The sequence below is a fragment of the Physella acuta genome, unplaced genomic scaffold (genome assembly GCF_028476545.2).
Source record: "Physella acuta isolate Inbredline_101_S28 unplaced genomic scaffold, ASM2847654v3 ptg001787l, whole genome shotgun sequence".
NCBI lineage: Eukaryota > Metazoa > Mollusca > Gastropoda > Physidae > Physella > Physella acuta.
Window position 1 is genome coordinate 203,249 of NW_026733297.1, and position 17,070 is coordinate 220,318.

The following is a 17,070-nucleotide window of genomic DNA, read 5'->3' on the forward strand; positions in this document are numbered from 1 at the left end:
AAACAATACATTTTATCCTTGATAAAAGAAATATACTGTGTTCCCTTCCAAATACAAGTAAAATTAATTGTTCTTATGTTATTATTTTTTAAAAAAGCCAATTTTTTAAAATGAATTCAGCTGCCCTACACCGTCGCCGGTTAAAACAACAGCGGAAACAGTCTTACGTCACTTCAGACAGGAAACCGGCCTACGTCACATCCGACACGATTTCTCTGAGCAGCCGATCAAGGCAGACGGCGCGGCGAGGCAGCATGTCCAGCCAGTGCAGCAGTGTGGCTACGGAGAGCTGCTTTAGTCGCATCACCAGCATAGACGAGGTGGAGGAGGAGCGGATCGCGTCCAGCGATCTCTTCGCTTTCTGCCTGCAGGTGGCGCGGGGTATGGGGCATCTGGCTGAGAACAAGGTGAGAACAGGTGGGGACAGGTACAGGTGGTGGTGGGGACAGGTGGTGGTGGTAGATACAGGTGGCGCGGAGTATGGGGCATCTGGCTGAGAACAAGGTGAGAACAGGTGGGGGACAGGTACAGGTGGTGGTGGTGGGGACAGGTACAGGTGGTGGTGGGGACAGGTACAGGTGGTGGTGGGGACAGGTGGTGGTGGGGACAGGTGGTGGTGGGGACAGGTGGTGGTGGGGACAGGTGGTGGTGGTGGGGACAGGTGGTGGTGGGGACAGGTGGTGGTGGGGACAGGTGGCGCGGGGTATGGGGCATCTGGCTGAGAACAAGGTGAGAAGTGGTGGGGACAGGTGGCGCGGGGTATGGGGCATCTGGCTGAGAACAAGGTGAGAAGTGGTGGGGACAGGTACAGGTGGTGGTGGTGGGGACAGGTACAGGTGGTGGTGGGGACAGGTGGTGGTGGTGGGGACAGGTACAGGTGGTGGTGGGGACAGGTACAGGTGGTGGTGGGGACAGGTGGTGGTGGGGACAGGTGGTGGTGGGTGACAGGTGGTGGTGGGGACAGGTGGCGCGGGGTATGGGTCATCTGGCTGAGAACAAGGTGGGGACAGGTGGGGACAGGTACAGGTGGTGGTGGGGACAGGTGGCGCGGGGTATGGGGCATCTGGCTGAGAACAAGGTGAGAACAGGTGGGGACAGGTACATGTGGTGGTGGTGACAGGTGGTGGTGGGACAGGTACAGGTGGTGATGGTGTTGGTGGGGACATGTACAGGTGGTGGTGGGGACAGGTGGGGCTAGGGGTGGGGAGCTTGGTACAGTCGGGGATAGGGGTGGGAACAGATGAGGCAAGGGGTGCGATGGTACGTGGGGATAGATGGGGGCTGGTGATTGTGTGGTTCGTAGGGGTATAGGAGCATTCAGCGTAGACCATTTAATAGGACATCTAGGCTAGCCATTAAAATGATAATACGTTGTGATCGAAAAGGACATTGATAGAATTTATTTAAGACGTAAAAGGACAATTAGTTGTGAAGAAAATGGACATTTCGTTTAGAAAGTATAAGGACAATTTATTTGCATCTAAGAAAACAAATCAAGACAACAAAAGGACAAATATTTTAGAGAAAAAACTGTTTATAAAATGGGAAATAACTCCAGTTGACTTTTTTCTTCGACCAGATTGTCCACAGAGATCTGGCAGCTCGCAATGTGTTGGTCACTGACAGGGGCGTTTGCAAGATCACAGACTTCGGGCTGGCTCGATGTCTGGGGGACACTGACCACTACGACAGGTCGTCCAAGGTTCGTGAGTTGGTTAAATTATGGTTAAATCGTCAAAGGTTCGTGAATTGGTTAAATTATGGTTAAATCGTCGAAGGTTCGTGAATTGGTTAAATTATGGTTCAATTGTCGAAGGTTCGTGAATTGGTTAAATTATGGTTAAATCGTCGAAGGTTCGTGAATTATTTAAATTATGGTTAAATCGTCGAAGGTTTGAGAATTTGTTTAAATTATGGTTAAACCGTCGAAGGTTCTTGAACAGAGTTTCTTCCAGACATCTTTTCTTTTAAAAAATTCTACCGCCCCCCCCCCCCCCACGACCGAAATGAAATTTATATAATTTATATAGAAAATATATACTTTTAACAGTGTCCGCCCCCCCCCCCCAAGAAAAAAGTCTGGAAGAAACACTGTTCTTGAATTGCATTGGTTAAATTATGGTAAAATCGTCGAATGTTCTTGAACTGCATTCGTTAAATTATTGTTAAATAGTCAAAGGTTCGCGAACTGCATTCGTTAAGTTATGGTTAAATAGTCAAAGGTTCTTGAATTGCATTGGTTAAATTATGGTTACATAGTCAAAGGATCGTGTACTGCGTTGGTTAAATTATGGTTAAATAGTCAAAGGTTCGCGAACTGCATTGGTTAAATTATGGTTAAACCGTCAAAGGTTCGTGAATTGGTTAAATTGTGGTTAAATCGTTGAAGGTTCGTAAACTGCATTGGTTAAATTATGGTTAAATCGTCAAAGGTTCGTGAATTGCGTTGGTTAAATTATGGTAAAAATAGTCAAAGGTTCCTGAACTGCGTTGGTTTAATTATGGTTAAATAGTCAAAGGTTCGTGAATTGCGTTGGTTAAATTATGATAAAATCGTCGAAGGTTCGTGAACTGCAATGGTTTAAGGTAAATTATGTTTTCAGTTATTCGTCGAAGTTGACGGTTAATTAACTTCATTAGTTCGATTATAATTTAATCGTCGGTTTTTTAACTTGTTTTACTTAAAGTCTGGGAAGAAACTCCAACATTGGTCCAATTCAGTTGCCACATAATTTGGCCAGAAAATAAATGTTTTATCTGTAGAAAACAAGCATATGTCAATTTGGTGGCTTTAGCATTTGGTTAGAACAGGGGTCTCCAAACTTTTTAGAGGGCCGCATTAACTAACAAATTTCAGTTCGGGGGCCAAATTCTTCCAGGCATGTCTTTGATTTTTCTGAGCAAAGTTCCTCAGCCATCACCAACAAACGTTTTTTCCGTGGACAAAAAGATCTCCGCGGGCCGGATGAGAGGACCTCGCGGGCCGCATCTGGCCCGCGGGCCGAAGTTTGGAGACCCCTGGGTTAGAATATCTATCTAATACTACTAAAACTCAACTTTGTTTACATGTTTGAATATTTATTTGTTTGTCTGATTTCTTACTGTAAGGAAACTGCTGTATATGGGGGGCTGTAAAATAGTATGTAGGTAGGGAATAATTTTTCATTGCAGACAGACTGTTAATCACACATTTTTTTAAAGACATTAATTAATTTATTGATTTATTCATAGGTAGATTAACCACATTTGTTTTAAAGTCTTAGAACAATGGCTTAACTTTGACTGAATAGTGATGTTTGATAACTCATTTTTTTGTTTGTTTGTTTTTCTGATTTGTTATTGGGGAGAATGTTCATTATGTGTAGAGCTGTGAAATGGTATTTTGAGTGGTAAAAATTGTTCCTTCTTAAACACACTGTTAAATACAAACTAATTTAAAGCCGTTAATTAATTTATTGATATATTCATGGGTAGATTAACATAATTCTATATAAAAGTTTAGAACAATGACTTTAGTAATAGTAAAAAGATTTATTTTCTTTTTACAACAATGTTTTCAATTATTTTTCCTAAGGCCTACATGTGAATGATAAGGTTGACTATCAGGACCTCGCGGGGCACAGTGCAGGTGAAGTAGAGTTCACCTGTTTGTTTGTCCTGAGCATATGAAGGGATAGTGTGGTCAGAGACATGCTCGGCTGGAATCGTTTTTTTAAAACGATAAAAACATGTTGTCTGAGACTTGGCGGGACACTGGGCAGGTGAAGTAGGGTTGAGTAAGTCACCTGTGACGTCAGTATATGAAGGGATAGTCCGAAATCGTTGTTTTCGGTGTTTTTAAAAGATAAAAAACATATGTTTGAATGTGGGGTCTGTTTTTTTGTGACGATAAGTGACACTGCAGTAGCGTAGCGAGGAGGGTGGGGCGGGAAGGGACGACATATGTCCCCGGGCGCCGACCTTAGGGGGCGCCAAAATGGGTTGGAAAAATAAATTGAAAGGTTGAGGGGGGTGCTAATCGAAAGTTTGAGGTGGGGGGGGTGCAAATCGAAATCTTGAGATAGGTGGGGGGGGGGGTGTGGTGGTGCACATCAAAAGTTTGAGGGGGGTGCATATCAAAATCTTGCCGGGGGGGGGGGGGTTCAAATCGAAAAGTTTGTCCCCGGGCGCAGAAAAGGGTCGCTACGCCTCTGAGTGACAGACGTGATGTTTTTTGATGGATGACCCCCGAAACCCACAGTTATCCAACGGGTCTCGGGTAGTCTAGTATACTACTAAAACTCAAGTTTGTTTACATGTTTGAATATTTATTTGTTTGTTTGTTTGATCGAATAGTTCTATTCATCGTGGAGAGCTGTATGTAGGTAGAGAATATTTTTTTTATTGCAGACAGACTGTTAAGACCGCATTTATTTAAGGACGTTAATTAATTAATTCATTTATTCATAGGTAGATTAACCACATTTGTTTTAAAGTTTTAGAACAATGGCTTAACTTTGACTGAATAGTGATGTTTGATAACTCATTTTTTTGTTTGTTTGTTTTTCTGATTTGTTATTGGGGAGAATCTTCATTATGTGTAGAGCTGTAAAATAGTATTTTTAATTGGTAAATATTGTTCCTTCTTAAACATACTGTTAATTACAAACTAATTTAAAACCGTTAATTAATTTATTGATATATTCATGGGTAGATTAACCACATTTTTTATAAAAGTTTAGAACAATGACTTTAGTAATAGTAAAAAGATTTATTTTCATTTTACAACAATGTTTTCAATTATTTTTCCTAAGGCCTACATGTGAATGATAAGGTTGACTATCAGGACCTCGCGGGGTACAAGGCAGGTGAAGTAGAGTTCACCTGTTTGTTTGTCCTGAGCATATGAAGGGATAGTGTGGTCAGAGACATGCTCGGCTGGAATCGTTTTTTTAAACGATAAAAACATGTTGTCTGAGACTTGGCGGGACATTGGGCAGGTGAAGTAGGGTTGAGTAAGTCACCTGTGACGTCAGTATATGAAGGGATAGTCCGAAATCGTTGTTTTCAGTGTTTTTAAAAGATAAAAAACATATGTTTGAATGTGGGGTCTGTTTTTTTTGTGACGATAAGTGACACTGCATTAGCGTAGCGAGGGGGACGGGGCGGGGGACACACATGTCCCCGGGCGCCGACCTTAGGGGCGCCAAAATGGGTTGGAAAAATAAATTGAAAGGTTGAGGGGGGTGCATATCGAAATCTTGCCGGGGGGGGGGGGGCGGGGGGGGGGGTTCAAATCGAAAAGTTTGTCCCCGGGCGCAGAAAAGGGTCGCTACGCCTCTGAGTGACAGACGTAATTTTTTTTGATGGATGACCCCCGAAACCCACAGTTATCCAACGGGTGACGGGTAGTCTAGTATACTACTAAAACTCAAGTTTGTTTACATGTTTGAATATTTATTTGTTTGTTTGTCTGATCGACTATTGTTAATAGTTCTATTCATCGTGGAGAGCTGTAAAATAGTATGTAGACAGAGAATAATTTTTTATTGCTGACAGACTGTTAAGAACGCATTTATTTAAAGACGTTAATTAATTTATTCATTTATTCATAGGTAGATTAACCACATTTGTTTTAAAGTTTTAGACTTTGACTGTATAGTGATGTTTGATAACTCATTTTTTTGTTTGTTTGTTTTTCTGATTTGTTATTGGGGAGAATCTTCATTATGTGTAGAGCTGTAAAATAGTATTTTGAGTGGTAAATATTGTTCCCTCTTAAACATACTGTTAATTACAAACTAATTTAAAACCGTTAATTAATTTATCGATATATTCATGGGTAGATTAACCACATTTTTTATAAAAGTTTAGAACAATGACTTTAGTAATAGTAAAAAGATTTATTTTCATTTTACAACAATGTTTTCAATTATTTTTCCTAAGGCCTACATGTGAATGATAAGGTTGACTATCAGGACCTCGCGGGGCACAGGGCAGGTGAAGTAGAGTTCACCTGTTTGTTTGTCCTGAGCATATGAAGGGATAGTGTGGTCAGAGACATGCTCGGCTGGAATCGTTTTTTAAAACGATAAAAACATGTTGTCTGAGACTTGGCGGGACACTGGGCAGGCGAAGTAGGGTTGAGTAAGTCACCTGTGACGTCAGTATATGAAGGGATAGTCCGAAATCGTTGTTTTCGGTGTTTTTAAAAGATAAAAAACATATGTTTGAATGTGGGGTCTGTTTTTTGTGACGATAAGTGACACTGCAGTAGCGTAGCGTGGGGGTGGGGGCGGGGGGGGGGGGGGGACACATGTCCCCGGGCGCCGACCTTAGAGGGCGCTAAAATGGGTTGGAAAAATAAATTGAAAGGTTGAGGGGGTGCTAATAGTCAGCACTATGTCCAACGTATTGTCTGGTACCCATCAGAGCTTGGTGGATTAATCAAAACCGGGACATCGAAAGTTTGAGGGGGTGCATATCGAAATCTTGCCTGGCGGAGGAGGGGGGGGGGGGTTCAAATCGAAAAGTTTGTCTCTGGGCGCCGGGAAGGGTCGCTACGCCTCTGAGTGACAGACGTGATTTTTTTTGATGGATGACCCCCGAAACCCACAGTTATCCAACGGATGACGGGTAGTCTAGTTTAAACTAAATATTATGTTTCAATGCATCCTATTGTGAGTTTGTGTGGGACGACGTGGTCGAATGGTAGAGCGTTGGAGGCCATCGCCAAAGTCTCGAGTTCGGTCCTGGTTTTGATTAATCCACCAAGCTCTGATGGGTACCAGACAATACGTTGGGCATAGTGCTGACCACGCCATCCCTTCATATGCCGAAGTCAAGAAACATGAACCCTAGTTCATCTACACAAGGGATCTCTACGTCTAAAGAAAGTATTTTTTACTTTCTTTATTGCTAGTTGTTGGAAAATCCCAAATGTTGATTCACCTTGCTATGGCTTACATTATTATGACATTGATTCCTTTGTAAATTGTAGAATCTTCAAATTGTGTTTTATTCGTTTCAAGCATTAATTTTCGTTCTTCATTTTAGATTCGAACCCGTTACCGTTAAAGCGGCGTAGGTGAAGTAGATTATGACAGAAGTGGTAGGTGAATGATAAATCTAGTTTAAAACAAGTGTTTTTTAAACTTGACAGGGCCCACTGCCGGTTAGATGGTTGGCACCAGAAAGTTTGATCGACAGAACACACAGCACCAAATCTGATGTCTGGGCCTACGGCATTCTTCTGTGGGAGATTGTTACGCTAGGTGAGTTCATAGGTTTACATTAGTAGGGGGGGGGGGGGGGGTTGGGGGGTGTATGTAGTGAAGGGGGTGAATGTTGTTGTTACTTGGTACCCTATCCCGTTCGTCCTTGTTCAGTTCTCGTGCTGTGAGTTGTAATATTCCGGTTTGAACCAGTTTATGAAAGGGTATGTAAGGTGTATGAAAACGTGTGTGATGGCCTCAGTTTTGTCCAGATCTCCAAGGTTAGTACAGGTTAGGTTTATACTAGTTTTTAGCCACTGTATCTTAGTTTACTAGCTTGTGTATTTTCTGTTTAAACTAGACTGTGTTAGGTGTAGATAGTGTATATAAATTCTTTTAGTTTCAACGAGCCTTTGTTTCAGTCTTGTTTTGTAACCCGTTTGTGGTTGTTTGTCTTATGTGTTGCGCTACGCATCGGATCTCCCGAATGGCATGTCCGTGTGTTCACAACAGTGTACTTTACGGTGTTGGAGGGGGGGGACTATCTTTGGGTGAGTCTATTGTTTTACTTTAGTTTGGTAGGAGGGGGCTACTGTATGGGTTTGGAGGGGGGGGTGTAGATTGTAAATCTCGGCAAATTCATTAAGCAGGCGCATGTAACCTTCACCTTGAATGTCTTGCAACCAACAGTCTGATTGCAAACGATACACTTTTGTGTTGATAGATGGGGACGGAGCGAACTTTCTAGATAGCAAACAAATACAACAAAATAGCATTAGCTTCCTACAACATTGTGTCATGAAGAAGGGCTTCACAAAATGTGTACATTAATACTATTATATTAATACACGGGATACCGTGATGGGTCTGAATAGATCAGCCTTCAAGATAAAATAAACAGTACCTGTGATGTAAAAGATACTGGGTGAACCTGGCAATAGGGCTGGTAAGTAGGTCACCAACCAGTTATATGGCTCATGCAGGTTTTATTGAGCCGTAGAACTGGTTGGTGACCTACTTACCAGCCCTATTTTGTTCCAAAAGTCCAGCCTAGATTTCATTTTCTCGCACCACACCCACCCCACCCAAGTTGACAAAATATCGATCTAAAGAGTTTGATCATTGATTTCAGGTGCCAGTCCTTACCCCGGGTTGTCTGCCCATGACGTCTTCAAGTTTGTTAGCGCTGGCAAGAAAATGGAGAAACCTCAGCACTGCAGTTCTGACATGTAGATAACTTTAATCCTAACCACACAATCGACAACACACACATCCACTTTGACAACTAAAAACCCACTCAGCTAGAGAAATTTTGAAATTCCACATCAATTACGACAGCAACAAAAAAGTTCCACACAATCACACACAAAAAATCCCACACAACCCCCACCCCCCACATAACTCACCCCAATGTATAATCCCACACACTCACAACCCCACACAACTCAACTCCAACAATCCTACACAAAATCCCACCCCCATACAAACCCGCACAACTCAACTCCCACACAAAATCCCACCCCCATACAAACCCGCACAACTCAACTCCCACACAAAATCCCACCCCACACAATTCCATACACAAACCCACCCCCACAATCCCACACAACTCACCCCCATACATAATCCCAACCATTCACAACCCCACACAACTCAACTCCCACACAAAATCCCAATCCCATACAAACTCCCACCCCCACACAACTCAACTCCCACAATAAATCCCACCCCCACACAATCTCCTACCCCCACACAATCCTACAACTCACCTCCCACAATCCCACACACAACGCCACCCCAACTCCCCCACAACCAACCAACTAACCCTAACCCTCCCCGTCCCCAGATACGAGCTCATGTGCAGCTGCTGGTCCTTCCTCCCAGAGAACCGTCCAACGTTTGATGCCCTGTGTCGCAGGTTCGAGACTCTGCTGGAAAAGGAAAAAGATTACATCAATCTGGAACTATTCCAGAGCGAACAGTACGCTTGTCTGGATGCGGACATAATGGATGAGAAGTTATAGGACATAAAGCTGGTTGTATGAGAAGATATATGACATAAATGAAAAGATATATGGCATAAAGCTGGTTGGATGAGAAGAAATAGGATATAAATTTGGTTGGATGAGAAAAAATAGGACATAAAGCTGGTTGATTGAGAAGATATAGGACATAAAGCTGGTTGATTGAGAAGTTATAGGACATAAACCTGGCTGATTGAGAAGATATAGGACATAAAGTTGGTTGGATGAGAAGAAATAGGATATAAATTTGGTTGGATGAGAAAAAATAGGACATAAAGCTGGTTGATTGAGAAGATATAGGACATAAAGCTGGTTGATTGAGAAGTTGTAGGACATAAAGCTGGCTGATTGAGAAGATATAGGACATAAAGTTGGTTGGATGAGAAGAAATAGGATATAATGCTGGCTGAGTGCAGACATAATAGATAAGTTATAGTAGAATGACTGGGTTATATTAACTGACAGTAGTGACAGTTAAGAGATCCCGGATGTTACATAACTTACTTGGATTTTGCAGAAAACTTTTTTTAAAAACCCGAGAAAGTCGATTTAAAAACAAACCAAATCATTCTTCGCAGTGATCTCGTGCAAAATGTTTTTGTTAACACAAGTATTAGACATGCTGACAAGTATAGGGCTGGTAAGTAGGTCAATAAATAGTTATATGGCTCATGCAGGTTTTATTGAGCTGTAGAACTGGTTGGTGACCTATTTACCAGCCCTATAGTAGCGATCGTCCAGACGTGTACATGTTTCATAACATACCTACAAGACATTTGAAACCTACCCCATTCTCCACAGGACGTTACAGAACAAATATGTTCATAACCCCCCCCCCCCCCCCTTGCCTCATCACGAACAAAATGTAAACTCAGTGTTTTGCAATTTATGTGACCATATAAATGAATTACAAGAATCACATTATTTTTTAGAAAATCGTCGTTTTTCATCCTAATTATCCAATGATTGTAGATTCATGGGCCTATAGCAGAATTTTCTTTTGTTTTTGTTTTTTACAAATAAAAACAACTAAACTTACTAACAAGTGTTATACAACAGCAGTATTTTAACAATATTCCATAGGACACAATATAACATGATGATAAATATAACCCCCTCCCACTTTTTCCTTTCATCAAATGTGCACGATCTGTTACGCAGAATAAAATATTTTTATTAAAATAAGACTGTTTTGTAATAATATTCATTATACAACTGTCTGTTGATTTAAGCAAAAGAAACAATAACGTACATTAATAATTGTATTGCATTCAATGATAAAAATAGATAATAAAATGCAATCTTTTGTAGTTTAGATATTAACGTCAATAAAACATTAAAATTTAATAACTATTAATATAAATACACCTAACTGTATATACAAACATTGTATTCAATAAAAACATTGCAACCATCCATTGTTTGCAGTTGTGTTGTCATGTTATAGTGATGCCTTGTATTCTATAGAACTGTTTTCATCGTTACTATGGACTTATAGTAACTACTTTTACAAATGCTGCCGAGTGTATGGCTTGTAAGACATGTTCTCTCTCACTGTTATTCGATATCTCGCTAGCCAGGGAGAGGTGTGAATTTTCGAACTGAATTTTCTCTTGTGAACATGGTTACCATTATTAAAAAAAAATGCGGTTATTTGTTTCTAGGTCTCGTCTCAAGATTTTAAAATACCAAGAGTGCATACAGGGTCCATAGCCAAATCCCAAAAGAAAATTCAAGGCTTTTTCAAGGTTTTCAAGGTGATTTTGGGGGGAATTTCAAGGTAAAAACTACCACTAACGGGCATTACAATGAGGGTGATGTATGTTTTTTGCACACACAATTTTTGAAATAATGTTGGTGTGATTACAAAATTATCTAAGTCAGGAGATTGTCTGAGAGTCCAGCATAATCCCTTTTGCAATCAGTATCTTTGGTGTCAAATGACACTCCTCCAACTTCTATTTTCAGAAAAACCTCTTTCAACACTGGCTTGACCATGTGACAGAAGCAATAGATCTCTAACAATTTTCCAAATGTTCACATAAGAAATTTTGCTACCAAGCTGTTCTATGAAAAAAATGTCCAGCCTATCATGTTCTCAATTAGATTTAGATAGACAACCATTTAGAGTACATGTATCTATGAATGTTGAAAATTGAAACAGAACTTGGTCACACTCAGCTGATTTCAGTTTCCATTTGTTGACTAGGATGTGAAGAATTCCCTTCATTTTTTTTTTTGGTGAACTGGCTCTATTTTTAAACATTTGCATTAGGCTAAGTCTCTCACTAATGACTAAAGTAATGGAGATTTCAACAAAAAATTTGATGAAAATCCTATCAAAGATGTCTTACAATCAGATTTGGAATTGAGAATTTGAAGCTCACTTGTTTTTTTTACTTTTTCTAGAGACTTTATTAGAGAGTCAGCAACAAACCCAACTTCAATTGAATGACTTGTCCATGTCAAGTGATAATCAGAATCAGGTCATTATACATAAAAGGAAGCATTGGTTCGTCTGTGTGAGGGTACAAAATGAGGATCTTGTTTGTGGTTCTTCTTGTTGCACCAGTTGTGAGGGTGGGGATTTTTACGATGCGAAACGAATGAATCCAATAACACACAGTTCAGTTCCAAATACAAAGTTCTTTATTCAAATGTATAAAATCATGTTTCTACCTCATTAGCCTATTCTATACTCTCTACTGTTTACTACTACTACTAACTGTTCACTATACTACTAACTACGCACTCCCATGACCAATCCTAACACTAACTTTCTGTTCCCTAGCTCTACATATTACAACCGTCTCTAACCGCTTCCTAACACCTTCACTACTCCTCGCTAGCTACCTATCAACTCCTCCTATCTCTCTACTACTGACCCACGCCTCAGTGGTCAGCTGACCGTCCCACGTGACCGGTCAGTTCCCGTATTTTCATTGGTCTCTCTCTCTGACTAGTCTGACCAACTTGCTATAGCCTGCTTCTGCTATCTACCTGAGCTCGACGCAACCTTGCGTCATCACATATCTCCCTCCCTTTCTGTAGCTGACAAATTATATTTTTCAGCGTCTGCTACTAATCTAATACATCAACAACTATCTATCTTACTACTCTATTCTATCCCTAACATCAATCATGTAAATCAAATACAAAATGGGACAGCACAGTTTACAAAAACATAAAATCTTGTGTCTGTGTTCCTGAAAAAAAATGCCATTGTTCTAGTTCTCGTGTAAGTATCTTGACGTTGGGTGTTTCTGCTTGATAATGTATGTCTATGTTTCATGGTATGTGTGAATTCAATCATGTGAAACTCAGTTCTGGCTAGGTTGTCGTGTACTGGCCTTGAGCCAATCTTAGTAGAATGTGTAACTGGTTGAACGGGCTCTGCGAGCAGTGTAAGTGTATGTGTACGTGTTATGTAATTGTGGCGTTCCTCTGTGGTGGGTGGGTTGTAGCGAGTTTGATGTAAATTCCCGTGAGGCGGGTGTAGGCGTAACTTTCGTTGGTCAATGTGATGACGCAACAATCTCATCTCAACGCTGGTTGAGACGTCCACGTAGAGTGGTTATACGATGAACTGGAGCCGTCTGATGCGGTGGCGAACAATGACGCAACATTCCGACGCTGGGAACTTGGACGATGGGTCTTCTACCCTTTGTATCTGCCGACTTAGATGTACGGAGCTGGCGGTCTGTTATTCAACCACAGGGTGGGGCGAAGTGGTGGCGATGCGTTCGCTGTCTTGACCAGGGCTATTCACGTCCAGCAGGCTGTTCGCTGTCCAGGTAACTCAACGTGATCAGGGGCTTCAGGTGGCGGCATTCTTTGAAGTGTCTGCTTCATCTCGTCTCATTCTCTGTGAGTGTTGGTGGTCTGAAAATTGTATTACGGAGACCATGAGCAATGGCTTTACGTGAACATTTAAGTGCCCGCGCAGACAAGTATTCAGACAGAGGTACCTTCCATTTAAAAAAACCTCAATCCCAAATTTAACGTGCTGAACATTTGTCTGGCGGTAGATACAGCATACAAAAATAACATTACAACATAACCAAATAAAAAAAATCAGTACACTCTAATCTAACAACAATCTGTAAAGCCTAATAAACTCAATAGACGTAAACACTACTAGAGCTTAGAAATAGCTTCACAAAAAGAATAGACATGTAAGTGTATATCAATAATATTGTGCCATTTCAAATCAACATTTGAACACGTTATCATATAGTGGAGCAGCTCTCACTATGTGACTTCTGACTTGACTTAACTGGCTGGCTTGAATAATTAACTGACGTCACTTTTGACTTCAGTAGCTTGACTAATTTCACTTTAACTGACTTCAGTAACTTCGCTTATTTCACTTTGGACTTCAGTAACTTCACTGACTTCACTATGATGACTAATTTCACCTTGACGACACTTCACTGACTTCATAAACATCACTGACCGACTTCGACTTCACTTAACGACTAATTTCTTTGACGACTAAATTCTCTTTGACGACTAACTCCACTGCGACAACTAAATCGACTGACTTCATAGACCTCTGACTGGCTTCGACTGACTTCAAATTACGACTGATTTCCTCTGACGACTGACTTAATTAGACCTCTCTGACTGACTTCGACTTCTCTTTAACTTAATAGACTTCACTGACTGACTTAAAGTTCGACGACTTCACCTTGACTTTAAAAAAAAAACTTCACTTTGATTTCAAAGGCTTAAACGACTTCACTTTGACTTCAAAGACTTTTCCTTGACTTCAACGACTTCAATATGACTTCAAAGACTTCACTTTGACTTCAACGACTTCAATATGACTTCGAAGACTTCAACGACTGACTTAGATTAACCTTACTTCGACTTCAAATACTTTAACTTTGACTTCAAAGATTTCAACGACATCACTTTGATTTCAAAGACTTCACCTTAACTTCGACGATTTCACTTCTTCACTATGACCTCAACGACTTTAATATAACTTCAAAGACTTTTCTTTGACTGCAACATGACTTCAACTACGTCACTATGACCTCAATTACGACTTCAACAACTTATTGACTGACTTGACTGACTTCAAATAACTTTTTTGACTTCAGTTCTGACTTATACTTCACTGACTTCAATAACACTATTGACTTCGGATTTGACTGCACTGACTTCGACTTCAACTATATCGACTTCACGTCGATTTTCTCGACTACTTAGATTAACAAACAAAAAACTCGACTTTACTTCACTATTATGTCCGTTGTTCAAAATCATTCGTGGGGGCGTTCCGGGTCAAATGCTTGGTCATGGGGTTAATGTGCTAAGACCGATGGGGTAGATGGTTACATTGTAGCTGTTCTATGAGTTGTGTGATATCATTTTGTAATCTGGAAATCGTTTGCTGTTGTGTTGTACATACTAACTTGAGAGAATTGTAGCTTTCTATTGCAGGGCATTGTTGACATGGGGTTGGCGCGTGTCTATGTGTGTTGTGTTCTACCTGGAATCTTTTTACACCTCGTATGTTGCCCAGAATCATGTCGTAAGGGCCATGTTTGAATACCACAGCTTCAACTGTTTTGTATGCTGTTGGTGTTTCTATAGTAACAATAGCTGTAGGCCATGTTTGTATCGCACCTCCAAAACTTTGTATTCTTTGTGATCTGCCTGTTTATTGATGCTGTTGTACGAATGTGTTGCGTACTGCAACGGCCGAACAACCTGTGTCTCTCATTGCGTACGCTGGTGTTTTGTTAATTCTTGCCTGGAATGTATTGAGTCTATTGTTTTTCGATTGGGAGGCTATAAATGCTGCATGTGTGTTATATCTGTTGTTTCTTGGTCCGTTGTATGTGTAGTTGGCGTTGTTGGTCCTGTAGTTCGTGTTTTGCGTGCAGTTTCTTTCCATATGACCAACTTGATTGCATCTATAACATCGAGGTTCTCTGTTTGGTATCTGGTAAAGGTTATTTCTTGGCAGTGGGCGTTGCTCTGGTCTACTTGAGTGTGGGCGATTGTTGTTAGCACTGCGGGTACGGCTTCTGACCCCATCGTTTATGTTGGCTACGTAGACTGGTACTATTTCTGAATCGGTTCGTTTGCTAATTGGTTTTGTGGGGTGGGCAGCAATGTATTTTTGGGATAGATCAGTTATTGTTTTCATGTCTCTGGGTTTCCTTTCCTGTAGGAATGCAAATAGATCTGCGTGTACACTGTTTAGTACTTTGTCTATAAGTATGAATTGTAGGAGGTCTTCGTAAGTTTTGTTGATGCCTGATGATTCTATCCATTTGTCTAATGTAAGCTTAATTTCGTTTGAAAAAACTGTGAAGTCTTCCACTTTGTTTGGCTGTAATTTGTGAAATTTATTTCTGTAGTTTTCTTCTGTTAAATTATAGAATTCCAGGAGTGTTTGCTTGAGTGTTTTGTAGTCTTTTATTTCGTCTTCGATGAGCGTGTGGCAAGCGTCTAATCCTTTACCTCCTAATTGGGTGAGTAAGTGTGTGCTCATGAGGTGTTCTGGTGTGTTTTCTCCTTTTGCTATAGTTTCAAACCTGCGAATGTATGCGTCTATGCTATCTCTATCATCTTGAAATTTTGGCAGTTTGAAAAGCATGCTCTTATGGGTGTTGGTTTGTTCTTGTTTTACTGGAGCAGGAATAGTGTTGTTTTGGTTGTTTGTTATTGATTCATGCTGTATTCTCAGTTTTTCTAGTTCTATTGCTTTGTCCGATTCTATTTTAATCCTGGCTGTTTCTGCTTCTAATTTTTTCCTTTCCAGGTCTGCCTCTGCTAATGTTTTTGCCTCTTTTGCCTTTATTCTAGCCTCTCTTTCTAGCCGTTGTTCTAACCTACCATCTACCCATGCGTCTAGCTCTTCGCCCTTTTTGTTCATTGCCATACCCTGTTTATATAATTCTAATTCTGCTTCCATGGTGTATTTGTGTGTAGTGTTGAGGAAGTTAAAAAAAACAACTAAGGCAACAGGATGTAAGTGTAACGAAGAAACAACAGACAGGAAACCCGCTGGTACAAAATATCCAGCACGAGTCTAAACCCAAACGTTTAAAAAAAATTTTTTGGAAGGTACTTATCTTTTTGGACACGTTGACTTTTCCCTTGTGTTGGTAATCCACTCGTTCCGGTTGAAGAAGTCCGCTTTGTGATGAGTTAGAGAAAGCAATACACAAGTCGTACTCCGTCATGAGTAAACCGATATACTTTCTTTCCCGTCCTCGATCCGCGGTTCGTCCCGAGCTCCGCCAGATGTGAGGGTGGGGATTTTTAAGAAGGCGGAACGAATGAATCCAATAACACAAGTTCAAGTATAGAAATGAAAAATGTTCTTTATTAAAATTATAGAATCAAGTTCTTCCTACTAGCCTATTCTATACTCTCTACTGTTTACTACTACTACTACTGCTAACTGTTCACTATACTACTAACTACGCACTCCCATGACCAATCCTAACACTAACTTTCTGTTCTCTACATCACTACGTCTGCTCCATTCTACAACCTAACACCTTCTCTCCTCGCTAGCTACCTATCCACTGCCGGCCTAACAGCAGCCCACGCTTCAGTGGTCAGCTGACCGTCTCACGTGACCGGTCATTTGCCGTATTCCCATTGGCCTCTCCAACCAACCAACTAGGCCTATAGTCTGTTTCTGCTAACCTATATCTGCTAAACATGTCTGACGTAATTTTGCGTCATCACAGTACGATGGTATTGACCATTATTCTCTCAAATCCGTGCACCTTTGCGTGGTGACAAAGGAGTCTAATAGACCTGAGCAAAACTAATTAACATCTAAACAAATACAACATTAATTTTACACTAAAAATAAAACT

The 17,070-nt window shown here is 40.7% G+C and overlaps 3 protein-coding genes across 6 annotated transcripts in view; 2 read left to right on the top strand and 1 right to left on the bottom strand.

The window, feature by feature from the left end:
- Positions 1-8,377, top strand: part of LOC131930494 (vascular endothelial growth factor receptor 2) — a 30,788-nt gene extending 22,411 nt beyond the window's left edge. Inside the window, exons 19-22 of the mRNA XM_059287008.1 lie at positions 121-407; positions 1,580-1,702; positions 7,198-7,253; positions 8,326-8,377. Of these exons, the coding sequence (XP_059142991.1) occupies positions 121-298 (178 nt within the window). The 3' untranslated portion in view covers positions 299-407; positions 1,580-1,702; positions 7,198-7,253; positions 8,326-8,377. The remainder of the gene's footprint in view (positions 1-120; positions 408-1,579; positions 1,703-7,197; positions 7,254-8,325) is intronic.
- LOC131930500 (testis, prostate and placenta-expressed protein) overlaps positions 1-17,070 on the bottom strand; it is a 90,203-nt gene that overhangs the window by 27,238 nt on the left and 45,895 nt on the right. The gene's annotated exons all lie outside the window — the stretch shown is intronic.
- On the top strand, positions 977-9,217 carry LOC131930489 (tyrosine kinase receptor Cad96Ca-like). Its single transcript, XM_059287001.1, has 5 exons — positions 977-1,078; positions 1,580-1,702; positions 7,142-7,253; positions 8,326-8,422; positions 9,040-9,217. Exons 1-5 carry the CDS (start codon positions 977-979, stop codon positions 9,215-9,217), a joined length of 612 nt encoding a protein of 203 aa, XP_059142984.1.

Excerpts from the sequence above, each read along its gene's own strand:
- LOC131930489 (XM_059287001.1), top strand. The coding sequence starts at position 977 with ATGGGTCATCTGGCTGAGAACAAGGTGGGGACAGGTGGGGACAGGTAC. Across the intron at positions 1,703-7,141 it reads ACTACGACAGGTCGTCCAAG|GGCCCACTGCCGGTTAGATG; the intron begins GTTCGTGAGTTG and ends TAAACTTGACAG. Across the intron at positions 7,254-8,325 it reads GTGGGAGATTGTTACGCTAG|GTGCCAGTCCTTACCCCGGG; the intron begins GTGAGTTCATAG and ends CATTGATTTCAG.